The sequence below is a fragment of the Passer domesticus genome, chromosome 6, assembly GCF_036417665.1.
Source record: "Passer domesticus isolate bPasDom1 chromosome 6, bPasDom1.hap1, whole genome shotgun sequence".
NCBI classification, from domain to species: domain Eukaryota; kingdom Metazoa; phylum Chordata; class Aves; order Passeriformes; family Passeridae; genus Passer; species Passer domesticus.
The window spans coordinates 14,765,877-14,782,651 of NC_087479.1; the positions used below are offsets into that span (position 1 = coordinate 14,765,877).

At 41.3% G+C, this 16,775-nt stretch overlaps 1 protein-coding gene across 3 annotated transcripts in view; it reads left to right on the forward strand.

Annotated features, from left to right (window-relative positions):
* The window catches only part of SYNE3 (spectrin repeat containing nuclear envelope family member 3), a 75,540-nt gene extending 63,107 nt beyond the window's left edge, over nucleotides 1–12,433 (forward strand). For 2 of the 3 annotated variants that reach the window (XM_064423477.1, XM_064423475.1), the window contains exon 18: nucleotides 1,470–12,433. In XM_064423477.1, coding sequence (XP_064279547.1) covers nucleotides 1,470–1,667 — 198 coding nt within the window. In that variant the 3' untranslated portion in view covers nucleotides 1,668–12,433. The remainder of the gene's footprint in view (nucleotides 1–1,469) is intronic. The other variant, XM_064423476.1, reaches the window with a different exon arrangement.
* The last annotated feature ends 4,342 nt before the right edge of the window (nucleotides 12,434–16,775 follow it).

Here is a 16,775-nt window from a genome sequence, read left to right on the forward strand (position 1 = left end):
AAGGATTCTGCAGCACAACTGTCTCATGATGTGTCACTGCAGCTGTATGTTTACCTTTGTAATTAATTTTGTAAGCATTTATATGGAGTTACAAGGGACTGAGTAATTTAGAAGGCAGTGGAAGAGATCATTAAAAATAGCAGAAGGCATAATTACTTTCTTCTACCATCAATCTCCTCCATATCTTCTCTGCTGATGTTTCCCATGGATAGTTTATGTTCATTATATTACCTTCTTATCAAAATTATCTCCAGTTTCATTTCCAGGCTAGGAAAAAGGCAACAGTACTATAGTGGGACAAAGGCTTTGCCTGCTAAACACCCCATGGTAGCAGAAGCCCTAATTTTGCTGTAGGACTGGCACTGCCTGTGACTTGAACACAATAAATTAATTTCCTTTTGTGGAAAACGTGGGCTTCACTCCAGTGGATGTTCTGTGCTGACATTTATGATGTAGGCTGGTACCTAATGTAGCTGATTAAGAACTGTATTTATGTTCATTGTATAAATCTTTGTTTGATGAAATAAGTGGGTTATTGAGCTCTTTTTATCAGATTTCTTTTCAAGAGGGTTGATTTTTTTTTTTTTTTTGGAAACTCACACAGTTCAGCTCATTGGCAGGAGTTACCCAGGAATCTTGCCAGTGGAAATCTCCCTTTTTAATTAATCTTTTCTGAATTCTGTAGCCATAGATATATTCTCTCCTGGTCATGCTAAACCAGATCAAATTTATAAGGTTAACTGACCTACTCTAGGTTTGCACCAGTATAGAGAAAGGTGTAATGGGACTTCTTTGTGTCCCCCAGGGCTGCACAGAAATAGATGTGGCTTTAATGTGTCCTTCACTATCAATGTTGTGTTTCTCTCATTCCTTTGCATCACATAAAGTTTTGAGCTGAGCCTGGTAAGATATACTGGGGCAGGCTGCACTCTGGGGCCTTTTTTCTGACCTCCAGTTGTGTAGAGCCCAGAGCCAGTGCATGGTCCTGCAGGGCAGATGACTAGATGGATGAGCTGCAAATGAAGTTCCTTTGTGCTGACAGAGAGCAGAAGCTATTCCTCTCTTCCAGGCACCAGCACTCTCATTTTGCTGACTGGAGAGCAGCAAACCCAGACTTTCTGTGTTGTATGGTGGTTGTGAGGGGACCAGTTGTCACCTTGGGCGTGAGCATGTGTGACCACCGCTTTGGAAAATGGACTTGGAAGCAATAATTTTCTTCTAGAAAGTCAGCAGTGTTTTCCTCCTAGAAAACAACAGTTTTCAGCACGGAATTCTTGAAAATATTGAAATATTCTCCTAAAAGGCATAATTTAACTTCAGTCACCCTCAGTGTGCCCAGCACCCAGGCTGGGTCCTAGGCCAGGGACAACAGGGGCTGTTCTGACCTTCTCCCTGGCAGTTTGATGTATGTGAAGTAAAACTCCCCAGCAATGTCTTTTTCTGAGCTGCTCTTTGGTTTGTGTTTTCAGCAGCGCTCTGGAGGCGTGTGCTCGTACCTGCGCCGCGTGTGCCGGGCAGCGCTCCCCCTGCAACTGCTCCTGCTGCTGCTGCTGCTCCTGGCATTCCTGCTGCCCCTGGCAGACAAGACCCACAGCTGCACCCTGGCCAACAACTTCGCTCGCTCCTTCAAGCTGATGCTGAGATACGAGGGCCCACCTCCCACGTAACTCCTTGGTGCGGCACGAGGTGACGGCCGAAGGGCAGACTCTGTGTTCTTAACTGCAACTAATTAGTACATTTTAGGGCTTCTAACACAGCTATGCCAACGGGATAGATCACATAATGCAACATAAGATTAATCCACTTTAATCAGGTATTTGAGCAAAATTAATATTTTTACAATTTTTTATTATTGTATTTATGATATGTATATAGAGATTGTGTATGTGTATGTATGTACATATATATATATATAAAAACACATATCTGTGGTCAAAATAACAACCACCATCCACTCATCCACTGTTTAAAGATAATTCTGCAATGTTTCTGCCGTCTTTCAGCAAGCAATACTGAAGGATGGTGTTGTGGGATTTTCTGGGTGATTTTTAACATCACATTCTGGTTTACAGCTGAAGTCAGAGCAAGTATGAGAACACGTGGTCATGCACCAGAGTGCAAACTGGAGAGCAGGCACAGTAGAATCATGTTTGAATAGGGTGGTTGTCATTCAGCCCAAGGAAGATTGGGACTATTCTCTTTGAATTCTTGAGCTGATTTTTCAGTATCTGGATACAGGGATTGCAGAAGCTAATAGAAATGTTTCTACTGACTTCAGTAGGAGTGGGAGTGGACCTCCTCTTGTTCTTATTTTTTACAAGATTTCTTTTCCAATTACTGTATTCTCCAGCCCACCTGAATCAGGAGAGGTGGAATACAGTGGGAATAAAGCTAGAAAAAAAAAATCTATTTTTTTAGCATCTCTCTAGCAGGAGAACTTTTAAAATCAGGTCATAATTTTCTGAACAAATTTGTGAGCACTGAACAAAACCTTATATCACCAATCCTGTCTGTAAAAAAGAGTAGGTTTTTTGTTAGATTTTTGTGTTTGTGGGGTTTTGTGGTTTGGTTTGTTGGATTTTTTACTTTATAAAGAGGCATTTGGTAACAGATTATAAAGCCTGAACAGTGGAATGCGGCCTCGCTCAGTGTCAGTAAAGCAAAAGTTGGAAGTACTTTAATAATACCACCCTGGAAAGAAGATTCCTACCTAGGATTCTTTTGTATTAATGGTTTATTGAAATTGTGTAAACTGATTGTATCAAAGATAGTCAAGTATAGATTTCTATGTAACCTAAACTCTAAAATTATGGCAATTTGTCATTTATTTACTTAACCCTATGTCTGATTTATCAAATTTTTGAATGTGCATTATGCATTGCCTTTAATGTAAAAGCAGTTCTCACTTCAGAGTGATGAAGCTATTTTTAGTGGTGTTTTACCTAATTGACCACTGAGAGAAAAGGTAATTTCTAAAAATGTATGCCATTTCTGAGAGCTCTCCCTTATTGTCTCATGGTTTTAGCTACAGTAGTAATCATGAAAAAAAATTAACAGAACAAAAAATTAACAGAAGAAACAGTTATTTTCCTTCTCCTGGCTATGTTGCAGAAGGAATTTCTCTTCTGTGTATCAGTATATGGGGTACTCAGTGTTGTTTTCTGCATAAGGTCTAAAATAATATTGTAGCTGACTGAAGGAAGAAGGCACTGATCTAACAAAATCATTGAAGTTCTGTTCAAGAAGCAAACGTGTAGAATCAGGAGGGATAACAGCATGGAGCTCAGTTTAGGCACGGGATTAGGAGAGCAGGGAGTGTGAAAGAGGAGCAGCTAAACATAGAGAGGAGAGGTGTCCATCAATTTGTAAAGCCTTGGAAAAGGAGTCACAATTAACACAGAGGACAAAAGCACAAGCTCCATGGAGGAAAAAAATCTCAGAATACTTTTGGCTCCCCTTCCCTTCTACACTGTTGGTAATATTACATATTAAATGGCTTTTCTTCAGTTTTCAAGGTTTAAAATGGGGTAACAGGGCTTCTACCAGTGTTCTGAGGAGACTCTTCCACCACCAGGACTCTGTCACTGTGTTCCTAATGTTTCTGACTATACTGGGTTTGCTAGTGCTGGATTAAAATGCCAAAAGTGCTAAAAATGTAAAGAGTGGAAATTAAAGGAGAGACAACAGGGATGGTGAAGGTACCACTCAAAGAGCAAGAGAAGCATGGAGCAGGAGCTGGCCTGATGTGGGTTAAAAACCTGGCTGTCAGGAGGTAGCACAAGAGCTCTCAGAAGGGACTGGAAGCAGAAAGGTGAGGAGAGTCTGTGTGTGCTGAGCAATAAGACATTCACTTCAGAAGTGAAGGAAGGCCTGTGATTTCTTTCATGGAGGAGCCACATGGAGGGGAGCTGTAATTTGTCAGAGAAGGGGGCATATTAATTCCTTCCTTGCAGCCATTCTTTCTGGTGGCAGAGGACATACCTCCTCCTCTCCTGATTAGCTGTGCAAGTGCCTTGCACATTCCTCTAAAAATTGCTGCCAGCCCTGGGGGAAGAAACCCCTGTGGCTGCCCAGCAGGGAGTTAATCATCACACACATCTCCATGTCAAATTAAATCTTCCTTTAGAAAAGAAGTGTGGGGGAAGAGGGGCAGTAACAAAACCTGCTCTGTGTGGTTGTGGATGTGTGTGGGTGTGCACACACCTTTCTGTGATATAGCTACATTGCAGTTCTCTGGGTTTTGCTGAGCTGATCCAGGTGATGAAAGTAAAATACCAGTGAGAAAGTAAAAATAATGAAGAATAATAAAGCTGCAAATAGAAGTCAGTAGGGAGATAGAAAAGTTTTCTCTATAAAAGCACAAAATCTCACATCAGATTTCTTTCTGCCGAGCCTTTCTGATCTGGGTGATTTGTATGGGTTCACAAATGCATTTGACACCATGGGAGTGTGTAACAGAGAGAAAAAAATTCTGCACAGGAGATCTTACAAGAACAACTGCATCATCACCTTGATGTTTCAGTGTGGTGGCAGGTTTAAAAAAAATAACCAAACAACTAAATTAGAAACACACTTTTGCTTCTGGGTTTGCAATCAGTTTATTCTGTAAGTCCCCTGTCTGTAATCTTGGAAAGTTTTGCTTTAAATCTCAGTCAATCCATTCTCATTAACTTAAATAATCTGAATATCTCACAGAAGTGATGAATATTTCTACTTCTTTGAAATGAAAACTATCCATAATGTTCATATCACTGAAATCAATTTAAGTCTTCCATAATGTCATTTACCTCACCTGTCCAAGGCAGGTGTGAGATTTTTCTGGCAAAGAAAGAAAGAAGAGAATCACAAAAGTAAGCTTGAGATGTAAATGCAAAATTTACTTTCTTTTTTGCTCTCTTGTGGTTTGTTTTTGTTTTTTGGGGTTTTTTTTTTTCTTTTTTTTTTTTTCTGAAAAGTTTGCAATACTGATTCCTGGAAGTGTGTGTAAATATTAATCAAGTTAGTAATTGGAATAATGAGTCCAGCTTCCAGGAAACTGTACAAAGATCAGTTTCCTCAAAACACAAACTAAATCCAAAGGATTTAGTTTTTAAGGACTGGTTTCTAAACCAGTCCTTAAAATCTTGAGCAGAGTTCCTCATCTTTGCTCACAGATGATTTGGTGGTTATATGCTCACTTTTGTGCCTATAAAATCCCCAGCTCATACATCTCTGACATCTAGATGTAACTGAGATGTGTTACAGCTCAGGTTCACACTGGGGCCACTGCCTTAAGCCTTCCCTTGCCAAAACATGGGGTGCACAGAACCCTGGCTGTGTCTGCAGCTGAGGACTTTCACTATTTTGCCCCAGTGCAGATGCAGCCACAGTCAAAGGGTGCTAAAACCTTCTGAAACATGCGGAGCATGTTTGAGGTTGTGAGTGGTTTGTGCACCTACACTCCCTGCAGACACCCAGCCTGTTCACAGAGCTCTGTCCCAGCTCCTGCCTGCACCTTTGGACCCAGGAGCTGCTGGCCACGTCAATGACCCTGCAGCACTCAAGGCAAAACCCTGCACTGCATTGCCCATGCCTTACAGTAAGGCATTACCCAAAGGCACACTCCAAACCCAACCTTTGGCATGAAAGCAAGCCTCATTTGTAAACTGTAATTGATTTTGAAGCCTGATGCTTTCCAGAGAATTTTCCATGGCAGCAAGGTAGAGGCATTTTCCAGGTATTGAGGTAGAAAATTGCCATTGTGCCCCATGTCTATTAACAGCCCTTTCTCTGATTACAGCCAGCAATTTAAATGGTATTAAATATGATTTATATATGCCCTCTCCAGAAATACCTGTATGAAAAACCTCTTCAGTTCTAAGCACACACATTTAAAATGTTGTATTCCTCTGCTAGCACTCGATCTCCAGAGCAGTCATGATTTCTACCAAGTGTTGCTTTATTTGTGCTGACCAAGAGACTTAGAAGACTCAAATATTTGAGGCTGTAAATAAAGCTACTAGGCTAACCAATAAAACTGCCTAGTGATCACTGAATAATTTGGACAGCTTTTAGAATAGCTTTATGCTTCTCCTTAATCCCTTTTGCTGGAGTATTTGTAGACCTTGGAGAAAAGAAATGTCTGCAAACATTGGCCATTCCTAGACAGAGAGATGGTGATCTCTGTAGATCAGAAGAAATAGTATTTTCTCTTTAGTTGCTCTAGACCTCAGGAGTTTGCTATATCTGATCTCCTTTTCATTATTAAATAGGGAATGCTTTACTTTGATGTGTGTGCATACACATCTCATTAGCGCTAAAGAGATTTGAAGAGTGAGTTCATGTACAATAATTCTTTTAACTTGTGTTGACACAAGAGAGTACATTGTCCTCTTTTCTTTAGGGAAAAAAACAACCAAAACTGCTGTGTGACAGATTCCAAGACCAAACAAAGCCTTTTGGAATAACTGGATATTACAGACTGAAACTAAATTATTCACCAGAGAAAACTGGAAAAATAGTTTGCCTTTCAAGTAATGCTGGTGTAAAACCCCCAATAAACATGTCTTTGCCAGGTATCATAGATGTCTTTCAGGTGACAGGTTATGTACCCAGCTGGCTGTAAGAGCTGCTTTTGGAGAGTTGACTACGCCATGGACAGTATCCTTTGCTAGGGTGCAGCAGAAAACACATTTGTCCAGAGAACTACACCAACTTCTGCCAGAATCACTGGGGGCTGTTGAGGATGTTCTTAGCAGCTTCCAGACCACTGACCTCCTCTGAGCCATTGCAAGTTTATTGCATTAATTTATCTGTCACAGGTTAGCAACTCTCAGAAACCAGTTTATTAAAATACTAAAGATAATATTTCTGGTGAAGGCAACATAAGTCATTGAGAAACCAATCTTACTACTTTTGCCATATTTAAAAAAAAGATATATATTGGTTATACTGGATATAAACAGGTTAGTTGTAGGTGTTGGGTAACTGCAGGATGTTTTAGGCATAAGGCATTTTGACTTGCACCTGTCCATTTAAGAATTGTGGGATCATGTTACTCTTGTTAAATGGTAAAACAAAACAAAGATTCTTGAATTAAAAAAACAAGCCAAACAAACAAAAAAAAAAACCCAAAAACCAAAAAACAACCACCGAACAGAAAACCCCCCCGAAAACAAAGTAGGAGGAAATAATCTGTCACACAGTTGGTTTTTTAATTATCTCTTTCCTATCCAATTTAAAATATAAATATGTGTCTACCAGAGGCTTATCAGTAGATCTGGAAAAAAGGGAATATATATCAGCAATATACCAGTTCAAACTGTAGCCTAAAGGGCACTTCTGTTTCCAATCTGCTTTGGGAAATGCCAGATTTTTACCTCATTGTACCTGTGATATAAGAACCCTCGTCCTAGTAACCCTCCTCCTTACCCACCTTACCTGTGGGTAAAGTGAAACTGCAGTATCCCAGTGGAAGCAGCAGAAACATTAGTTCTTCCAAGGGCAGCCAGATGCAAGAGGAGCTCATAGGTGTGGCACAATGAGAGCAGTCCAGCACTAATGTCAGACAGAATTTGGACAGCAGCTGGCAGCACAGTTCAGTTTCATGTCCCTGACTGTGGAAGAAGGCTCCCCTCAGGCTGATTCACTCGAGCTGAGATTTGAGCCCTGGAAGTATTTTTTCTGTTCATTATATACAGAAGAAACTGCTAAATTAAAACCCCTCAGTGACAAGTTAATGGTAGGTGGTGGGTGCTGATGCTCCAGGAAAAGATACAGGAAATGCTATTATAGATGGAAAGCTAGTCATGATGGTCTCTGCTCAATCCTCAGGAGGGAAAAATGCATTGTGGAACTGAGGTGGGACTTTTTCTGTTGCTTTTCAAGTAAATGTCAGGTTGTCTTTAGTCTTCTGGATTTTAGGGGCAAGGCTATTCAGTGCCTTAGTGAATGCTAGTGGCTTTCTGGCTTCAGAGCCATTTACACCAGCAAGTTACACATTATTCCAAGTTGTGTGATAAAGGTATTGCCCTGAACTGATTTTGGATCAGAAGCCTTTTGTTTGGGGAGTGGGGATGGTTTGTTTTCCTTCTTTTGGCCACTTTGTGTTAAATCCAAGGAAGCAGAAAGACCAGCACTACCCTTTCCAGGCCATGTTTTGTCTTTCCTTCTTTTATGAGGACAAAGGAGATTTGGCTTTGCTGCCTTTCCAAAGTAAATTATCCCAGTATTTTATTCTTCTTTTCCTGTTGCAGGTCTTCCACAGCCTAGATCATTCCTATCACCTTAAGTGTTTCCAGTGGCTGTTCTTCCTCAATACCTAGAGCAAAAAATCTGATCCAGTTCCTATAAGTTTAAAATCCAGTCATTTCTTCCCCCATTGCAGTTCCTCCTGCAGATGCTCTGTCTGTTTCTGCTGTCCCCTGTGTCAAACCAGCCTTCATCACTATCTGGGGGGACTCCAGTCCTGGCCAGCCATTTCTTCCAAGTCTCCTGGCCATGTCCTGCTCACATCTGCCTTCAGTTTTGGCTCAGGGACTGCCCTTAATATTCACATCTGCAGACAGGAGTGTGAGGGTGTCACTTAACAAACAATTATTAATAATGAAAGCCTCACTATTAGCATTCATAGCCTGCCCAGAGCCTTTTTCTCTTCTCCTCTCTAAGCAGGTTTGGATGTGTAATCCAATTTCTGTGTGCAGAAAATTGCCCCTAAATCAGCACAGGGGGCTGGTGGTTCAGCTGCAGCTCTGACACCCTCGCATTGTCACTGCTGGGGTAAGAGCTGCCAGGTGCTGCTCAGCCAGGGTCTGTGCCCTGGAGCTGCCAGGGTGCTCCACTGTCATTGTTATACACTCCAAATAAGCCAGAACCCCTTTTTCTGACCTGGGAGGGAAAGAAAAAAAAGAAAGAAAGAAAACGAAAATGATCACTTTTAACAAACTGATTTCACAACTCATTTATCAAGCCCTAGAGCAAGCCATTTATTTTAGCTGCTTTTTGCTCCGTGAAAAGCAGTGTGTTAAAAGGGAGAGGGGAGTTTGGAGAGCAGTGCCACCGCTCTCAGCAGCACTCTGCTGGGAGGCCTCCCTCTGGAACTCAGGGGTAGGAGCTGTTATTTCTCCTGAAGTGATTCCCACCTAAATCAAATGATTTCTTTTGTCAAGTCTAATAAGCACTGAACACCACAGCCTTTGTTTCACTACAGATATGAACGAATGCCTCTATACGGTACTTTCCATTGCCATGAAATATATATCTATACATATGCATATAGATATGTATGTATATATATGTGTGTGTGTGTATATATATATGCATATAGATATGTATGTATATATATGTGTGTATATATGCATATGTAATGGGGAGTGTAATTATTGCTCTACTCAAAAAAAGGTGACATTCCACTTCAATATTACTTTTAAGTGCAGCTTTTAAGAGAAACCATGTCTTAAAGGGAAGCTGGAAAGCACCCAAGATGATTTTTCCATCACATTCCCAGATTAAACCCTGTAAGAATTTAACCTGGGAGGCATTGCTGGAACACTGGCTGCTCCTGAAGGTGTTGGCATGTGCTGTGTGTGTCTGTCCTCAAACTCCAGCCTCCATTTTGTACATGAGTTTGACTGGAAGGCAAAAGACACACCTTTGTCTTGCTCCAAGACCCTGATGGTAAATTTTGCCCCAGTAGATATTTTCCCTTTGATCAGTGTGACTCTTTCAACTTTTTTTTCCCTTTTAATTTGTGTTAACTGAGTCTATTGGGTGACTCCAGGAGGGCACACTCCATCTGCCCAGCCCCAGATCTTCCCTTTCAGCAGCATGCCTTCTTCTCATTTGTTTACCTGACTGCACTGGACCACTGTGAAGCAATTACACAAGCAATAATGCAGGTGTTGCATTTTTCTGTCAATGCCTTTCGTGAGACATAACTCTCCATTGACACTGAAAAGTGGTAGGAGACCCAGAAGCTGCACTGTTGTTTACTGGCAATATAACCCATGTCCAGTGCTCCTGCAGAGGTCCTCACTCCTCAGAGCAGTGGGCTGTCTTGGCCCAATTTAATTCATAAGCCTGGATTTTAAACAGTTTTGGATCCCTTCACCAACACTCCATCAATCTTGCTTCCATCAGTTTTGTGCTTTTGTTTAGTTTCAAGCTAGAAGAAAGTTTAAAGAAATGTGCTAAGACTCCCATATAGGGTGAGTAAATATCCCATATATTGCACAAAAAATTACGACAAAATGAAGGGATTTGCTCTCACATTGAACAGAATTAATAAGTTCTAACTGATAAATTAAATAGTTACTAAGAACAGCCTGGAGCAAAGTTTCTGCAATCAAACTGTTCTCTGCTTTTAATTTAAAAATCAGCAAATAGTGAGGTACATTTTACTGCCTTCTTTTAGAAGTGACCCGAAACTAAAATATGAATTCTCTGTATCAGGAGGTTTATTGATGTGAAAAATCTAAATTTCAGCAGCATGTCCTGTGTTAGATCACCTGCCTGTAGGCACAGGGAAAACCAAAGGCTGTTCACAAGAGAAACTCATATTATGAATGGTTTTAAAATTCTTCAGAGCTCCTATCCACTTCCAAATGTCAGTAATGGGGAGGATCCAAAACCTTCCTGTGAACCCTGTCATTTTGCATGTTGAAATCCTGGCTTGAATTCAGGTCTCCACTTCAGCTTTCGTAAATGTTAATATTCAAGTAGAACAAAAACCTTAGAGGCAATTACAGCATGAACATCTCTTCTAGTTTATGTATAGTAGCTGATAGCAACGTCTGCAATAATAATCTGTGTTTATACATGTGCTGTACAATGTAACAGTTGGGTACAAAATTCCTTTTAACTGTCACAAGAAACTAACTGGATTGATGTCACTTTTTGCTTGTATGAATATAATTATTTGCCTTGCGGGGACCAGTTCCACTTTTGTCATGTTATTTATGATTTTTGAATAAAATTGTGATAAATTAGGCTCATTTCTAAGGTAAACAATACTGGAGCCAAGCAGCTGTCTCTGGACATGTGCATGTTATCACAGCTGATATCAAGTCCAAATCTGATTCCTTGCTTTGCTTGGACCTTTCTTTAACCTTTCAGGCTTATTCAGGGAAATGTGGACCACTCTATTTTCTTATTAAATATATCGCTTTGTGAAAAGCTGAACTTATTTTTTAAATCCTTTCTTTTCTGGTTCAGAAAGACTGTAACAATCATATTTTTCTAAACTGCCTATTGCTTGTGTTGGGAAATTATAAAGAGATATATATTTTGCTCTACAGATTTCCATGTACTTTTGGAACTCTTTGTTTTCATAGATAAATCCTCCTGTTTGCTAGAATTAGCTCAAAAAGCTGTAAGCTTCTGTATACTGACTCTGTGAAATTCTGTACAAATGCAGCTGCATCAAAAGACTGACTTTATGTTTTATGTAAATTGTTGGAGCTAAGTCATCCTGAGTGTTATGCCACGCAAGATGTACAAAAAGAAATCAGGTCATTGTTTTGAAAGGCTGGACAGTGTTATGTCACACTGCCTCAAAGTCCCAGATGAAAATCAGGAGAGTTTCTGCTAGAAAAGGTACCATTTTGGGCCCTGAGGCTGTAGATTTTTTTACACTGTTTAGAACCTTATTTGAAAATTAGTCCCATGAAACTTCATGAGAAATATTAAAAATAAGGGCCTGTGGTGTGTGAGTAGCTATGTTAGAATAAGGACCTTTTCTAATGAAGAACAGGCCCTTTTAAGTAGTTAAGAGACTATGATTTGAGTATTTCAGGACAACTTCTTGTGTTCTTTTCTGAGCTGTGGACTCCTCCTGTGTATTGTGGAGTTATTCCATAGCTGAAATGCCAGATTAAATTGATTTAAGCCCCATGAGCAGATGAACATAATAGAAAGCTGCAGTGAAATATTGCAGAAAATGGCCTGATTTCACTCTTCAGAGCAATAGTTAAAGTAACTCACAGCCGTGGCTTCTTTGCACCTGTGAAGCAGAGGCCCTTGTTTTGTACCTCAGCTGTGGCATAACATGGAAGGATTTCTGCTCTCTGCTTGGAAAATACTGTCTATTCCTCATCCTTGTCAAAGCATAATATTTCCCAAGTAAAAAACAATATGATTCTTCAAGACTCACAGGGGAGTTAAGGGGCAGCTGGAACCTTCTGTGATCCAGCCACATTATTCCAAAAGTTTATCCCTCGATGACAAATAAAATATGATGTGACTTTGCTGTTTGCAAGCAGGATCAAGAGACTGGAAATTCATCATCCCAAGCCCTTGCCTGTTCTGTGACGCTTCAGTGTTACCAATGAACTGTGTTGAATTGGATTATAAAATCAGAGTATTTTATTGCATGTGTCCTTTTTTGAAATGAAAATATGGTTGTATTTGATGTTGCAGTTATAGTGCAGTAAATAAACACATGTGCGTTTCTTTTTAAGGACTTTTAGGTTATTTTGGGTGGTGGCTACACATTTTTGCTGTGCTTTTTTCATACCGTCAGAGTATTTGGGCTGACCTAGAAACAACCAGAACAAGTGAAGCAAGGATAAATTTTGCTGCTTCCTGCCTCTCTGCTCAGGTATCACTGGAAGATGGCTGTGCTAAATGTAGCTACTTCATTCTAGTCCTTTGAGATTTAACAGAAAATATCAGCTTTTCTGTAAGTTTTTTAGATAGAATTATACTGGACCTGAAGAAAATGTGAATTTGCTAAACCATATTGTGATTCAGTGTGATTTCTTATGGCATTGGCCCCTGACACTCTTCGTGGGTTTCTCCTCAATCCCAGACCTGGTAAGACAAAGGGAAGTTTTATTGTGCACCTTGGGTTTGAAGTTAACACCAATCACATGTAGTGAGCTAACAGTTTGTTAGTGAAAGCCCTGCTGATCTCTCTGAAGAGCAATCACTGCAGCGTGTGTGTATGGATGCACAACTCTCATTAGCATCCAGGTAACTGCTGGTTTCTTTCCTTAGTCTTTATGAGAAAAAGTCTGCCAGTATCCCTGATATCAAAGGGCTCCACAGGCAGTTCTTTCTGGACAAGCAGAAAACCACTACAGTTTTTTGGTGAGCCTGTGGGTTAGGTTCCCTGTTGCTTTTATGAACACACAGGGCTTTATGCAGGTCTTTGACTTCTCTCAGGCATTTGAACCATGTGATCTTGTGCCTTCCTATGAGCTGTCTCCTGCTAAGCCCCCAAAAGTACAAATGCAGACACTTAGCTGGTCACAGCTGGGTCAAGGTTGGAGCAGCAGCCTGAATTCCTGTAGGAGAGAGCAGGGTAAAACAAGGCCAGGACTGCAGCAAGAGCAGAGTGTCATGGTGGGACAGTCACATTTCCATTAGGGCTACAACTGGTACATGAAAGAAATTTCTGGTTTTACAGGTTTTTGTTTTTCCTTTGCAATGCATTTTTTCATCTTGTAGTTTGTTTTTTTGTGGAGCCAGAAAGTAGCCTGCTTTTTGTATATTGGGCCTCTTCTTCTGGAACCAGCAAAAAAAAAAACTTGAGGCTTCATTTTGTCCCAGACACTGTACAGAGACCAGGAAAGGCCTTTGTCCAGCAGGGAGGAAAAGTGCCTGTGAACAGATAAAACAGCTCGTGCTTGTATGGGGAATTAATATTTTGTTGCTCACGTTCAGCCTGCAAACAACTTTACAGCTGATTGGTAGGAGTTGGGACAGTCAACAAGAATTATTATAAACACTTTTAGAGGACAATGAAATACTCCAGGTAGGTATAAATCTCTGAAGTCATATATTACTGCAGAAACACCTGTTTTAGATAGCAACCCTGCTGCTAGAGGATGGAAGTTTAGGTTGTAGCAGCAAAGGTGGTAAGTTCAATAAATAAGAATAATAGGGTAAGACCCTCAAGTGGAGTAAATCAGTGTAGCTTCATTGAAGCTGTTGGAACTAAGTCAATTTACAGCAGTAAGAATCTGGCTTGTAGTCAACAGGGATTTTACAGAATGTTTAAAAACTCTCCATTTAGAGAGTTCTCTGCCTTATGTCTGTGCACTAAATCGTATCCACACAAAGTCCTTGCTGGTATAATGAGGTCATTTCGGATGTGAGCGTTCATTATATGCTTAGGTAAATTAAGGGGAAAAAAACACATCATTAGCAAAGTCTTAAATAAAGGATGGAGCAAGGTTAGCGAGTGAGAACTATTTAAATAAAATCAATCTCAGCCCTGGAGAGTTAATGGGGAGTGGCTTTCTATGGAAAAAGGCTGATGGTGTGTTGATGCTGCACATTGAAGCTGAGCACTACAGCCATGAGAGATTAAAAGCAGGAACTGAGGTTTTTTTCTAGGCTAATATGTCAAGCTTTCTAAACTTCATTCTGTGACATACCATGAATGCAGCCCAGGTTTCCAACTTCAGAAAAACGCTCTGATAAACACATATTGCTGGAGCAAATGAAACTGAAGGCTCATCCAGTTTAACTGTAGCACTCGTAGTATTAAGAGGGATTGTAATATAATCCTCTTCAATGAATAACCCTAACAGATGTTATCAGGGTTGCTCTGTACGAGCTGTGGACCTCTTGCTAGAACTCCCTCTGTGGAAGTCCAGTTCATAAATTGTCCTAATGGGCTGCCTGCCTCGTCCTGCTGCTGCCGCGGCATGAAAAGGAGGTGGTTACCAGCGGCCTTGAAAGGCAGCATTATTCCCATCTGCTTTTCATTACAATACTGCTAAATATTTCATGCTTTTTGTTTTACAAACAAATAAGAGCAGAACTAATCTTTTTGTTTAATGTTCGTTGATTGACGTTTCAGGGAGGAAAAAAAGTTTTGGGTTTGTTTTGATTTTTTTCTTTACTTCAGATCTCTGCAAAAGCTTTTAATGGAAGATAGAGCAGATTTCCGTCGACTTTTCTGGTGGGCTTTTTATGGCACCATTGATACAGGAAAAGATATGGGAGAAATCCAGATGATGAATGTGCTGTTCAATCAGCTGGGATTTCTTTGCTTGCAAGGAGATAACTCGATGAAGTGCAAACAGAGACAGGGAGCAGACGTTGACTGCTTGTCAGCTATACACAGAGCTATCTCTGGCTGGGGCTGCTGGAAAACACAGCAGCTATTAGTCCCCCTTTGCCCTTTCACAGCGCCCTGTCAGAGGGTCCCCAAGCACTGCAGCCAGAGCCATCCATTAAACCTCAGGACAACGAGTCTGTTAAATTGCTGCTTCTTTACCAGGAGGGGGATGGCAGCCCTGGGAGGATTCAGCCGACATTTTAACCCCCTGGTTCCCTAAACTCCCACTGAAGGGGACGAGTGAAGGCATTCCTGTGGGCACTCTGCATCTCCAGCAGCAGGTGCTGTCTCTGGCCAGAGGGATGGATGTAGGTGACCCAGCTCCACACAGGACCCTTCATCCCCAGGGCAGAGGTGGGGAGGTGGTCAGGAGTCCTCCTGTGGGATGTGCAGTTTCCCCTCAGGCCTGTGGACATGCTGGAAGAAGGTTTTGAGAGATTTCTTTCCAACCCAAAGCATTGTCAGGCACAGAGCGAGGCCTCTTGGCCGATGCTGTTCCACTCGAGTGGCTGGGCTGGCTGGCATTTGGACAAGTGTCTTCATTAGAGCACCCAGTGGGCTGTGTCAGCTGTGAGGCCTAATTTCAGGGTGAGATGAAAGTGTGAAATGGCCCTCAGAATGAGCTAAATTCTCCTGGAATCATGGGATGGTTTGGGTTGGAAGGGACTTTTAAAGAACATCTCAATCCAACCCCTGCTCCTGCCATGAGCAGACACACCTTCCACTAGACCAGGCTGCTCAAAACCCCATCTGGCCTGGCCTTAAATACTTTCAGGGATGGGGCATCCACAGCTTCTCTGGGAAACCTGTTCCTATACCTTACTACCCTCAGACTAAAGAATTTCTTCCTACCTTCTAAACTACCTTCATTCAGTTTAAAAGCATTACCTTTTATTCTACTGCTATCTCTCCATGTAAAAAGTCCCTCTTTTTCATAAGCCCCCTTTAGGTACTGGAAAGTGCCAAAAGGTCTCCCTGGAGCCTTCTCTTCTCCAGCTGAACAGCCCCAGCTCTGTCAGCCTGTCTTCATGGAAGAGGTGCTCCAGCCCTCAGACCATCTTTGTGCCCCTCCTCTGGACCCCCTCCACAGCACAGTCCTGGACACAGGACTCCAGGTGGGGTCTCACGAGAGCACAGTAAATATAAAGAAAATATAAATGGTCCCTTCTTCCAGCCAGTTGCAGCCTGACCCTGCATTGGAGTGGCAGTGTGTCAGTCCAGATGGTTGCATCACCATGCTACATTTGTCCACATAGTAGTATTTTTGTATCATTGCCCAAACAGAAATGAGTTTGTCTGATCCACTCTTGAGGCAAATTCTTTGTATTTATTGCAGGATTCATTTTTCCCCGATGGCTGATGCATCAACCACCCCATCCCCTTCTCCCATAATTGCTGGCCTGAATTCAGAGGCAGAAGTGAGTCTTGGGGCCTGACCCTAATGCTTGCCTGCAAATAGGCTTTATGACTTACAATGAACAAGACACCCAGGCAGTAACATTATATACTGGCTTCTATATCATATTTCTTATTCTTCTAGCATATTCCTTATGAGGATCTTAAGGCCCACTGCAATCTCAACAGTCATCTGTGCATTAAGTTCTTTTAGCTGAAATACAATTGCCAGGGCTGAAGATTGCTGTTCTTGAGCATCTCTCTACAACAGCATACAATGGTTTCACTCAGGACTGTAAAAATAAATTGTAACAGCCACAGTTCCTTGCATTTT